We start from the raw sequence: 13,305 nt of genomic DNA, 5'->3' as shown, positions 1-13,305 counted from the left end.
GAGAGAGAAGGGTCAGGGGTGACAGAATATGCAATTTATACTCATATCAGCTTTTCAACATGCATTAGCAATCACCTGATCAAAATAGATTTGTTTGTGAGACTTCCACCTTCTGCTTCTGCCTTTATTTTTAACTCATGTAGTTCTACCACTAAACCAGTTTCAGGTACAATTGGATAATTATTATTCAATGAAGCTGAGTCTTGTCTCAAAGTCTCATACATGGAACCGATAATACAAGCACCCAACTGAATTAATACAATTATTATTCATATTAAATGTCTGTGTGGGAATAGGAAATTCTCAAGCTGATGCATTCTTAGTATTCAAACCACAGTCCTGGGCCCGATTACCAAAATCTACACAATCTAGCCCCAGTGATCTTCACTATTTTTCAAGCAAGGGCCACTTTAGCAATAAACCTGCACTGTGAGAGCCACATCGACTACTATAAGAGAGGCCATTGCCTAATTCGCTCTCGCTTGTGATAACACACATCAAAGAGCAGAATACATTGTTCTTTCTGGTTGGATGCAGACTTGAAGTGGATTGACTTAGCCACGCCTCAGTTGCAGAATGCGCTTCTCTCTCCAGGTGAGCTGGTGGCGCACTCCTGTGCACCACATCCTACTGCAATGGCAACTGCCCCTTGAACACTTCCAGTAGCAAACTACATCGAAATGCCAGGTGGCACCTCCATGGGTGGTGTCAAGGTCGGCTCACTCCTGAAGGAGTGTGCCCATTTCCTGGAGACAAACAGATCGCCCAGACTCTCACTCTCTCATGCATGCAGAGTGCATCTCCCATGCACACACTCTCCCTCCCACTGCCACCCGTAAACACTCCCACTCCTGCATGTATGCACCCTCCCACTTGCACACACGCATGCGCTCTCCCGCTCCTGCGCCCACTCCCCCGCACGTGTGCACACTCCCGCACAAACGCTCACTCAGCCCCTGTGCGCTCGACCATGCCCCCGCCTGCCCACGTTCACGTGCTCGCCCACTCCTGCAGACGCACACACACCCACACATGGCACTTACTTAGCAATAACCTGCTCACTGACACCCAGTTTGGGTTCCACAGGGGCCACTCAGCTACTGACCTCATTACAGCAATTGGTTCAAACATAGGCAAAACAGCTGAACTCCCGAGATGAGGTGAGAATGTCTGCCCTTGACATCAAGACAGCATTTGACAGAGAGTGGTATCAAGGAATCCTAACAAAACTGGAGTCAATGGGAATCAGGGGAAAACCTCTCAGCTGGTTGGAGTCATACCTAGCACAAAGCAAGCTGGTTGTGGTTGTTGGAGGTCAGTCATCTCAGCTCCAGAACAGCACTACAGGAGTTTTTCAGGGTAGCATCCTCAGCCCAACCATCTTCAGCTGCTTCATCAGTGACCTTTCTTTCATCATAAGGTCAGAAGTGGGGATGATCGCTGATGATTGCACAATGTTCAGCACCTTTTGTGACTCCTCAGATACTGAAGCAATCCATGTCCAAATGCAGCAAGACCTGGACAATATCCAGACTTGGGCCGGCAAGTGGCAAATAACATTCACACCACACAAGTATCAGGCAATGATCATCTCCAACATGAGAGGATCCAGCCATCGCCCCTTGATATTCAAGGGCATTTCCATCACTGAATCCCCAACTATCAACATCCTGGGCGTTACCATTGACCAGAAACTGAACTGGACTAGCCATATAGCGCAGGTCACAGGCTAGGAATTGTGCAACAAGTAACTCACCTCTTGACTCCCCAAAGCTCTGTCCACCATCTACAAGGTACAAGTCAGGAGTGTGATGGAATACTCCCCACTTGCCTGGATACATGCAGCTCCCACAACACTCAAGAAGCTTGACACCGTCCAGGACAAAGCAGCCTGCTTGATTGGCACCACATCCACAAACATTCACTCCCTCCACCACCGACGCACAGTAGCAGCAGTGTGTACCATCTACAAGATGCACTGCAGGAATTCACCAAGGCTCCTTCGACAGCACCTTCCAAACCCAAGACCACTACCACCTAGAAGGACAAGGGCAGCAGATAGATGGGAGCACCACCACCTGGAAGATCCCCTCCAAGTCACTCACCATCCTGACTTGGAATTTTATCGCCGTTCCTTCACTGTTCCTGGGTCAAAATCTTGGAACCCCCTTCCTAACAGCAATGTGGGTGTACCCATACCATATGGACTGCAACGGTTCAAGGAGGCAGCTCACCACCACCTTCTCAAGGGCAATTAGGGATGGGCAATAAATGCTGGCCTAGCCAGTGAAGCCCACATCCCATAAATGAATAAAAAACCTCTCACGCACCCACTCCCGCATGTCTGCGCCCTCACACTCCGGTACACATGGGGAGGCGATGGTGTAGTGGTATTGTCGCTGGGCTAGTAATCCAGAGACCCAGGGTAATGCTCTGGGGACCGGGGTTTGAATCCCACCACAGCAAGTGGTGGAATTTGAATTCAATAGATATCTGGAATTAAAAGTCTAATGATGACCATGTTGATTGTTGTAAAAACCCATCTGGTTCACTAATGTCCTTTAGGGAAGGAAATCTATCGTCCTTACCTGGTCTGGCCTACACGTGACTCCAGACCCATAGCAGTGTGGCTGACTCTTAAATGGCCTCTGAAATGGCCTAGCAAGCCACTCAGTTGTAAAAAAAACTGCTACAAAGACATAAAAAAGGAATGAAACTGGACGGACCACCCAGTATCGACCTAGGCAATGGAAACGATAACGGCAATCACAGCTCTGTCGACCCTGCAAAGCCCTTCTTACTAACATCTGGGCGCTCGTGCCAAAATTGGGAGAGCTGTCTCACAGACTAGTTAAGTAATAGCCTGATGTATCTTACCTTACAGATAATGTTCCAGACACCACCATCACCATCTCTGGGTATGTCTTTCCCACCGGTAGCACAGACCCAGCAGAGGTGCCGGCACAGTAGTACACAGTTGGGAGGGAGTTGCCCTGGGAGTCCTCAACATTGACTCCGGGCCACATAAGGTCTCATGGCATCAGGGAAAACATGGGCAAGGAAACCTCTTGCTGATTACCACATACCACTCACCCTCAGCTGATGAATCAGTGCTCTTCCATGTTGAAGACCACTTGGAAGAAGCACTGTGGGTGGCAAGGGCGCAGAATGCACTGTGGGTGAGGGTCTTCAATGTCCATCACCAAGAGTGGCTCAGTAGCACCACTACTGATTGAGGTGGCCGAGTCCTAAATGACATAGCTGCGAGACTGGGTCTGCAGCAGGTGATAACGGAACCACCAAGAGGGAGAAACATGCTTGACCTCATCTTCACAAACCTACCTGCTGCAGATGCATCTGTCCATGACAGATGTAGGGGTGACTACCCCGCACAGTCATTGTGGAGACAAAGTTCCACCTTGACATTGAGGATAACCTCCATCATGTGTGGCATTACCACCGTGCTAAATGGGATAGATTTCAAACAGATCCAGCAACTCAAGATTGGGCATCCATGAGGCACTGTGGGCCATCAGCAGCAGCAGAATTGTACTCGAACATAATCTGTAACCCTGTGGCCCGGCAAATCTCCCACTCTATCTTTACTATCAAGCCAGGGGATCAACCCTGATTCGATGAAGAGTGCAGGAGGGCATGCCAAGAGCAGCACCAGCCATACCTAAAAATGAGGTGTCAACCTGGTGAAGCTATAACACAGGACTAACTGCCTGCCAAACAGCATAAGCAACAAGTGACAGACAGGGCTAAGCAATCCCACAACCAACGGATGAGATCTAAGCTCTATAGTCCTGCCACATCCAGTCATGAATGATGGTGGACAATTAAACAACTCACTGGAGGATGAGGCTCCATAAATATCCCCTTCCTCAATGATGGAGGAGCACAGCATATCAGTTGAAAAGATAAGGCTGAAGCATTTGCTACAATCTTCAGCCTGAAGTGCCAAAAGGATGATCCATCTTGACCTCCTCCAGAGGTCCCCAGTATCATAGATACCAGTTTTCAGCCAATTCGATTCACTCCACGTGATATCAAGAAACTGCTGAAGGCACTAGATACTACAAAGTCTATGGGACCTCACAATATTCCAGCAATAGTACTGAAGACTTGTGCTCCAGGACTTGCTGTGCCCCTAGCCAAGCTGTTCCAGTACAGCTCCAACACTGGCATCTATCCGGCTATGTGGCAAATTGCCCAGGTATGTCCTGTACACAAAAAGCAGGACAAATCCAACCTGGCCATTAGCCACCCCATCAGTTTACTCTCCATCATCAGTATAGTATTGTAAGATGGTCCGCTCCGCAACGGTCTCTCCCGGGCCTTGCAAGCAGCCTTTCCTTCCCGATGCCCAGACCTTGCAGCTAGCCTCTCCTCCCCAAGGTCCCAGCACTCCATTCTGCTCTCTGGGCTCTGGTTGGAGGTGCCAGAGCGGACCACCACTGGTTGGGGAGCCACACTTAACGTCGATGGGAGCCGCCACTGGCTCACAGACCTTGCATTGAAGAACACTGATCTAGGTTGACACTCAGTCCAGTACTGAAGATGTGCTGCAATGTCAGAGGTTCTGCCATTCAGATAATATATGAAAACAAGCACACCACCGCCACCCCCCCCATCCCCGTTTTAAGTTCAAGGGGTTCAAGATGCCTATTCAAATAAGTTAGTTCTCCCAGTATTCTGGTCAGCATTACTCTCTCAACCACCACCACCAAAACTGACTAATTGGTCATTCACTTCATTGCTGTTAGTGAGACCTTGCTGTGTGCAAAATTGCAACGGTGTTTGTTCACAAAACAATTTTATTGATTGTATGTGAAGAAATTGACGTTGTTAAGAAGAGACTTGATAAGGCACTATATTAGTACAAGTTCTTCCCTTTAACAAGATAGAATTTACTTAGACAGCACATAATAGCTAGGCACAGTGCTATGGATTGGATGGACACTTCACCACACTCTGGAGTAATGCACTGAACCAAAGCCAGGCAACTTTTTGTAGGGCCCATGGGAATACTTGAAGGGTGTTGACGAGTGGGGCTTGAATGCCAAGGAGGCCTCAGATGGAGACAGCTTCCCATCCACATTCCCAGACAAAGTTAATATAGATGAAAATGCTTCCCAGTCTATCTTGGGAGCAGAAATTTTGGACGCAGAAGGTATGTTACCAGCAAAATCCGAGTTGGTGTGGGAGGGGAATCACTGAATAGGAGGGAGATCTAGCTAGATTGTAAACAAGCCACAATGATACATTTCAATAACTTAACGTTGCTATTGTTTGTTATTCAAAAAAGCACAACTGCATTGCACCAAAAATCTCAATGACACTAACCTGAAGAGCAAGAGGTGAGTTTCCATTCTGAGCTCTATCCCAACAGGCTACTAGTTTTTCCACATTACCAGCACAGATATAGCACAGGCAGGCTTGGGCTTGAAGGCTGTTGTCCCCCTCGCTCTCCAACCGTGTGCCCAAAAAGTCTAAGATGGAGACAAGCAAAAGCATAAAGCACATTTAAAAAAAAATCTTTTTACCCATATGATTTATTTTCTATTCTACTTCTCTATTGTTGTGAAATGAAGATGCGTTACAGTGCCAGCTGGCATTACTAATCACCCACATGTGGCATCCTGTTCCAAATCCCCTCCTGCTTGGTCCCCAATTGGTGAGAAAACAGGGACTGAACCTGCTTTTTTCACTCTGTGGCACTGAACTTTTATGTTTCAATGCAGTGCAATTATTATCTGAATAGGACCCTAGAAAACGTTACAGTAAAGGTTTTGGAATGATATGTTATAAGGAAAGTTGTTCTGTCCCCGCCCCTTCCCTCAGATGTGCTACTCCTGCCCAGCTCCAGAATCACTGCATTTTCCTCCCACCAACCACTTATATGCACCCAATGACATGACCAAGAGTTAGTAGAAAGGGTAGGGAAATGAGGCATAGTTGCAGGCCTCTTGCGCCTTGGGTATAGTAACTTACATGCAGAGGAAACTTTATTGTAGTTGATTCCTATTTTATTCTTTATTAAAAGAAAATAAATATAAATTAATCTATGTCAAATGCAATCTGTTTCCATTTATTAAAACAACAGTGTCCGACCTCTTCAGGTACATCAGTGCTGCAGAAATACTTCAATACAGGAAAGGCATTTCTGTTTAATACATTGAGTAGGTTTTGTGGTTCCAACATACAGTGGCTCTGGTCACTTTACTCCATTTTTGGAGTTATGTGTCACTGGCATTTTAACAGATAGGCCATGCCACGCTAACAAAATAGCCTGCCACTAAACCAACTGCCTTTATGATGAATCCCTCTTGTTTGCAATCAGAGACAGGATGGTAAATACTTCAGGCTACAGGGCAAAGCAACACTACTCACCACAAAGTGCAGCAAATTCATCAGGCCTAGCATACGTCAACAAGGCAGCCAAAGCTTCCTTCCAGTTCTGAAGATCACATGATTGCAGAATCTCTTTCCAATCTCTTGTCACTACAGCATCTATCAACTAAACATTTTAATCAAAACATCAGAACAAAGAAGGTAAGCATTAAGGTTCAAAACATGGTCAAAACAAAGGCCACCTTACCCTGGTGATCTTGCTTTTTGTTTTAGCAAAGTATTTTTTTTGCGTCTTAGCCAGAAGTTCCTGTCCTCCAGCTATTGCTAGTATGATGGCATCTGCCATTCGATTATCATACAAGCAAAGATCAACGGCTCCTTCGAAGTTGCCTGTCAGCAAAGCCTGAGTAATCAGCCCATCAACATCTGCGGTATGGAAAAGGAATTTTTTTTTTAAATGTTTCGCCTTAGCAAAATATCTTAATGCAATAAATCCTTCAGTGCAGTACTGAAGGAGTGCTGTGTTGTTAGAGATGCTATCGTTCAGATGAGACATTAAACTGAAGTCCTGTCGAAGTCGACATAAAAGATCCAGTAGCATTAGTCCAAGTTCTGCTGATGTCCTGCTCAACATCCCTTCCTCAATCATTACCATTCAAAGCTTAACTGCAATTCAATGATTTATAGTTTGACCAAGTGCACAAACTGGCTTTTGCAATTACCTACATTGAAGCAACTACAGTTTATAAAGTAAGTTATGCGTCAAATAGAACCTGCAACATGATAAAAATCTTAAATATGTTGTATAAATGCAAATTCATTCTTTCCCTTGTTGATGTTTTGAGTCCATATGATCCTTCTTCAGAGCTCTGAAAAAGGGTCATTCGGACTCAAAACGTTAACTCTGTTTCTCTCTCCACAGATGCTGTCAGACCTGCTGAGTTTTTCCAGCAATTTCCTGTCTTTGTTTCAGATTTCCAGCATCCGCAGTATTTTGCTTTAATTCTTTCCCTTGCCTGACCCAAGATTAGCACACAGTTCCAATCTATCCTTACGGCTTGAAGCTAAAGTAGGCATGTGTTCTGAGATTAGTTAGTTGCTTTTCAGCATAATAGAAGTGTTGTGAGGAGCTGTGTGTTATGAGTAAACACCCCACCTCAGATGCTGTGTGTGGCAACAAATGTTGGAATAACTCAAGTTTTCCTTCCGGCTTCCAGTACTCCCACTGATTTCACATTTCTTATAGCTGCTGAAATCTCAGATTCACTCTTCTGGCAGCAGCCTCACAAAACAGTTGTGTTGAAGCTGCTCCTGCCAGCAGTTAAACTCAAGCTTTACATACAGGGATATGGGACTAACACATCTTCCCTCAGTAAGGCAATGGCTGAATCTACCATTTATAAAGACAGAAATTTGCATTTGTACAGTTGAGGGCAAATGGATGAATTCAGAGGGGGCTGACAGATGTGTTTATTCTTATTTTTATTTTGAGTTTGCATAAGGGAAGGGTAGGTAGGTTAACATTTAAAAGTAATGAGAGGTTCAATGGATTTCTGTGCATTAGAGATTTGGGCTTAGAAATCACATTGTTTTGGGGGATGGAAACCTGATGCCATGGGACCAGGGGGATAGGAAAATTAGTTCTGACAAGAACATCAGAGGCAGGAACAGATTTCACAATCACAGCTTTATTTTAAACGCTTCATTACGTGGGAAAGACTTAACTGCAAACACTATTCTCATTTGCTCAGATGATTATAGAGCACACCTTTTTACTTTAAATTGTTGCCAATTATTTTACATTTTCCCTTGCAGGCTACAACACAGTACATGCCACTTACTAGTTCTGTTTTACAGTATAGATAGTGCGATTACCTTCAAATCCTACAACAGTATATAGAACTCTGGAAAGTGCAATTCTGCTGGTAGTTAATGAGAATGATGAACTGCCTTGAACGTACAGGTTACTTTTCTATTTTCTAGAACTGATTTGAAAAGTTCAGACTAACTTCTGGAAAGAAAGCATCACACAAGATCTACTCAATATTTTGCTGTTTAAAACATTTTGTGAAACAGGCATCAACTATTCATTCTAGCAAGGGCTGACAGAGACTGAGCCACAGGAGTTTTCCTCTGTATTAGAAACTTCTAGGACTTGGTCTGGCACCTCGCAGGCTTTATGGAAATTTCCTCTTGCAAAATGCAGTCAGTCAGTTTTGCAGGTGAAATTTTTAAGGCTGACTAACTTTGGCAAAGAATCATGCAAACAAAAAAAAGTGGTGATTTTAGTTTTGTACATATGCTGACTCCTTTAATAAATTTGATGGTAGGAAGTTTACTTTCTCATTGTGATTTATGTTCTAAAGAAAAAACAAACTTCTACAAACTACTGACCTCCACTGACAGAAATATTAAATTTGGTTTCATCCTTATCTTGCTTCTCAGATGTGGACTCACTGAGGTCCAAATCTTCTTCATCCTCTTCATGCTCACTTTCTGCCTATGTAGTAAAGGAAAAGGTAATTATATACATACACAAAACACTCTCAAACACAGGCATCACAATCACCCATTTGTATTTTAAGATACAGTCTACCTTACTCAGTGTGCTAAGTGTTCTATTATTTTGAAGAAGATAGTCACCAAGAAATGTGATGTATAACTAAACTGTGGAATTCTGTGACTGTCAGCAACATTTTCAAGTATAGTATGGTCACAAGAGAGATCCTGAGGCATAGTCCAAATACAGATCAGAAAATGTATAATCCTAGACCAGGTTATGTCTTTCCCTGACAGTTCAGACAGTTCATCCAGAAGCCGAGTGCTGGAATAGCTGAGGCATATAGATCAGGAAGATTTCAGGTTTGATTCATAGTCTGTGTTCCATTAACTGACCTCAACCTCAAAGCAGCAGCAGAGGCATTAAGGCTGGCCTCAGAACCTCTCTGTATTAGAGGTGGAAAACCAGCTGTAGCTCCTATTCCTGATAGCTATCTGTCATCCATTCCTGGAAGTGTATGTGTGGACACCAGGAGAAGATGGATCAGCTATTGTGAGCTGCCAATATTCACTATAGAGACTATTTACACAAGGTAAGGTAGGACGACTGTACCCCAGCAAGGAGTCAGCACCTCAGGCAAGCAGGGGAGGAAACAAAATCCCCTTTGAAAAAAAATTATGTATGATCATTAAGCAATTTAACATTGGTCATTTACTTAGAAATTTGAAACATGAAACATTGGTTTTGAAGTGTGTGGGAATACTAGCAGCACAAGAAGTGTTATCTGCATGCACACATATAAAATAATGGGATTGATCTAATACCTCCCCCAGCAACTGATCTTCGATAGCAGGGCTGTCTTCAGCACTTTCTGCTGTATGCTCAAAGTCACCAGGAGCCTTAAAGTGGAAGGGTTAAAGGACAACACCATAAGGAACATTAGGAAGCACAAGCAAAGCCAAAAGACAACAATGTCGGCCAGGACAATGGGGTAAGCAGCTTATTCCACAAGTGATAGAAATCATAATACTATAGGTCTACGTGTAAGGTCAGTGAAATACTGTGCTTTTTATAAACGCTTCCTGAGTTGCCAGGTAATTGTGGTAAGGTACATTTCACTCAGCACCACCATCTATGGTTCCAAAGACTTAAATTTTTTTTTAAAAAAACATTACACAGTGAGTTAGCAGACCAGGATCTGAATCCAAGCCAATGGGGATCATGTCACTTTTCTCTGCTGGCTTTTACAGGTCCTACACAAAATGGGTTTTAGTCTTAACCATATACCAGTAGGTGTGACCCATGTAATATGATTTGGCACTATATTGGTGATTTCTCTCAGAAAGGCCACAAAGTGACTAATGTGGCAAATAATCATCCCAAAGATGCAGTACAGACTACCCTGAGATTGAAGCACACTAGTGAGAATGGAGGAAGCTTTATTCTGCAACTCACATGTATCACCCATCCTGAGAGTATTTGGTGTTGATAATGGTCTTTAGAAGTATTCCATTCCCTAACAATAACATCCTTCACTTCTCGAGTATAAAAAAGATCATCCAAAAGATACAATAAATGTTTATTTAAAATCAAAAGAACTGCAATTTTGAACCTTGAACAGGTAGGTAATATAGACTCCAAACTGAAAGCATTTTTGGATCTAAGTTTCATAAAGGCCCCTTTTAAAAAATTAAAATATCATAAAATATTATGTGAACATCCTTGTATTTTTCTCCATTCCCTTTGAACGTTTAATATTTCAATTAAACAGCGAGTGATGACATAATTGGAGGCATTGGCTTTACAGAGTTTAGAGTTCAACTGCAAAGGAGCCGAACCACCTAATGCAGATACAACTGTGAACCATGGGGAAATTCATTGTCAACTGCACATGATAATCTGCTACCTCACATCATTAGGCTCTGTAACTCTTCCAAGCCAATACTCCCAAAGTCATCACACATGTTTTGTAAATTAGAGTTTTTTTTTAAAAAAGGCAAATGAACCAAAAACTAAACTTCACCTGAATTTTAAAAACAGGGATCCAATTTCAGCTTTGTATAGTGGCTTCAGTTCTATTGTTCATAATGATCAATATTTATATTAATGCAGGGCTCACCTCAAAATTGGAAAAACGCAGAAATACACAGTCTCAACTAATCTTCTCTCTCACACACACACACACACACAGCAATCATTCTTATCTGTGCTTTTTATTGATATCACAGGTAAAAATATTGGCAAACCCTGGATTAAAACAAATAAGCCACCTAAAACTGAATAGAAAGCAACTGAAGCACATCTTATTCTCATGGTAAGCAGTAGCAGTTAATAAGACATAAGCTTTGCTGCACGCTTCCTATACAAGTGAATCAGGATTGTATTTACAATCCCAACACTGCTTCAAGCTTAGATTTTCTTTGGCCAGGTGCCAATGCCATTCAACCCTCAGACACAGGACTGAGGATAGGCATTGTGCCAATCCCACAAGACCCATTTAAACCACAACATTAAGGTGACAAATTGGTCTACAGGTACCAGGAACAGCTGTGAATGCGGGCAAGTTACATAACAGGCAGGGAGGAGAAGTCAACTATGGTTTATTGTCCAGATTCAAACCTAACATCCAAAGTTGCCCATCTGATTTAACAGGAATCTACCATACACTACACAAAATAATTACTTTTTTTTACTGTAAATACAAATAAAATTAATACTGGGGATTGGAACATTTCAATTCTGGCTGGCATTATTATACATCTGACACTCCCAGTTTTAGTACAGCAGAACATAACTCGCTCTCTGCTCTGGTCCTCAACCCAACTTCAGGATAACTACCCCAACTTATTAATTTATCCCTTTTCCATTTTTCACACCATCCATGAGTGGTCTCTTGGAATGAAACAGTCAATTAGTGACAAATAAGGGATTGTCTTATGCTGTAAACATGTACTCACTTGGAATTTGATTGAGATTGCCTAAACTCATTTCACATAGAACCTTTACAGCCAGCATGAGCAGCAGACTTCCATCCATTGAAACAGGAGTCTCTCAAGCCTATTAAACTGTCTAATTAGATTGTGGCTGATCCATTCCTAAATTCCATTTAGTACAGTTTAAACTTAAGCTCATAACGCATAGTGCGAAGGCCATTGTCTAATACATTGATGCAAACTTTAATCTTCAAAATAGAAGCTTGAGAGTTCGAAGATGGACTGTGTGTTCATTTTTCCATCTTGTGGAATAATATTTACCCCATGGTTTGCACAACTGTAGTAGAATTCAATAAAAATTAACAAATCAGAATCATCACATTTTCAGGTTAAATATTGATCAAGTTAAATAATCAGTATAATCAATTAAAAGGTTACTTCAGCAAATGCAGGATACAATCCAGAGAGATAAAAAAAGTGAGATTAGAGAAAATGGGGCAAGGTTAAAAGAAATATGATAGAGGTATTCAATATTATATGGGGTTTTGAAAAGATAAGCTAATTCTTTTGCTCAGTTAATTGGTAAATAGAGAACATAAGTTTAAGATGGGTAAAAGAATAAAGGGAAAGGTTAGAACAAGTACAGTGGAATGTCCTACCAACAACAGTGGTGGAAACAGAATCCACAACAGCTTTAAAAGGGGAAATGGATAAAGATCTGAAAAAGAAGAATTTAAAGGGAGCAGGAAAAGTGTAATGGAGCTGGACAAAGTGGGCAGCTCTTTAAAAGAGTTTTGCACACGCATGACGGTCTCTTTCTGTGCTGCAAAGTTCCATGTTACAACGTAGCATTATCTAACAGCTGAAACTATAACACTGAAAATCACGACGTGTTCCTGAAGTACAGCATGGGTGTCTCCTTACGACTGGAAATAAAATATAAAATACTGTTATCTTTACAGTACAGGGCAACCCAGGAAACCAACCTTAACTTTCAAAAATTCAAACAAGAGACCACAAGTTGGAAAAAAAATAGGAGGGGGAGAAAGGGGAAAGTGTCAATGTAGAAATAGAAATTGGTAAAGAAGTATCAATGTTATGGATGCGGCAATAGAAAAAGACTGCAATTAGCGAGATAAAAGGGAATTGGTCCAAAATAAACTGGAATAATCAGCAACAGGTTGAACGATTAGCAATGGGGAATCTTCAAAGATAAGATGCACAGAATGCAAAGTAGATATTCTCCTCAAAGACATAGAGGGAGTGACATGGAGTTCTATAAATACAGAAGCCAAATTAACCTAAAACTTGAAAAGGGAGATGTGTTAAATGAGAAGAATATTGAAGAAAGTCATGAGGAATATAAAATGTATTGTGGAGACAAAAAATAAAACATGAGAAATTCTAACAAAATAGTATGAGATTTTATAAGGATAATAAAAGGAAAAGAATAAGTCAAAATAATTAGGGATGAAGGGGGAATCTAGCTGGGGAGGTTGAAAGTGTGACAAAGAT

At 42.2% G+C, this 13,305-nt stretch overlaps 1 protein-coding gene across 7 annotated transcripts in view; it reads right to left on the bottom strand.

Moving 5' to 3' along the window:
• Positions 1 to 13,305, bottom strand: part of sec31a (SEC31 homolog A, COPII coat complex component) — a 106,526-nt gene that overhangs the window by 46,743 nt on the left and 46,478 nt on the right. For 6 of the 7 annotated variants that reach the window (XM_041187518.1, XM_041187527.1, XM_041187536.1 and 3 more), the window contains exons 14-18: positions 9,682 to 9,756; positions 8,752 to 8,857; positions 6,605 to 6,783; positions 6,397 to 6,523; positions 5,350 to 5,495 (exon numbers count right to left, since the gene is read on the bottom strand). In XM_041187518.1, coding sequence (XP_041043452.1) covers positions 5,350 to 5,495; positions 6,397 to 6,523; positions 6,605 to 6,783; positions 8,752 to 8,857; positions 9,682 to 9,756 — 633 coding nt within the window. The remainder of the gene's footprint in view (positions 1 to 5,349; positions 5,496 to 6,396; positions 6,524 to 6,604; positions 6,784 to 8,751; positions 8,858 to 9,681; positions 9,757 to 13,305) is intronic. The other variant, XM_041187547.1, reaches the window with a different exon arrangement.

This window comes from Carcharodon carcharias, chromosome 1 (assembly GCF_017639515.1).
Source record: "Carcharodon carcharias isolate sCarCar2 chromosome 1, sCarCar2.pri, whole genome shotgun sequence".
NCBI classification, from domain to species: domain Eukaryota; kingdom Metazoa; phylum Chordata; class Chondrichthyes; order Lamniformes; family Lamnidae; genus Carcharodon; species Carcharodon carcharias.
This window is presented reverse-complemented; position numbering and strand designations above follow the sequence as displayed.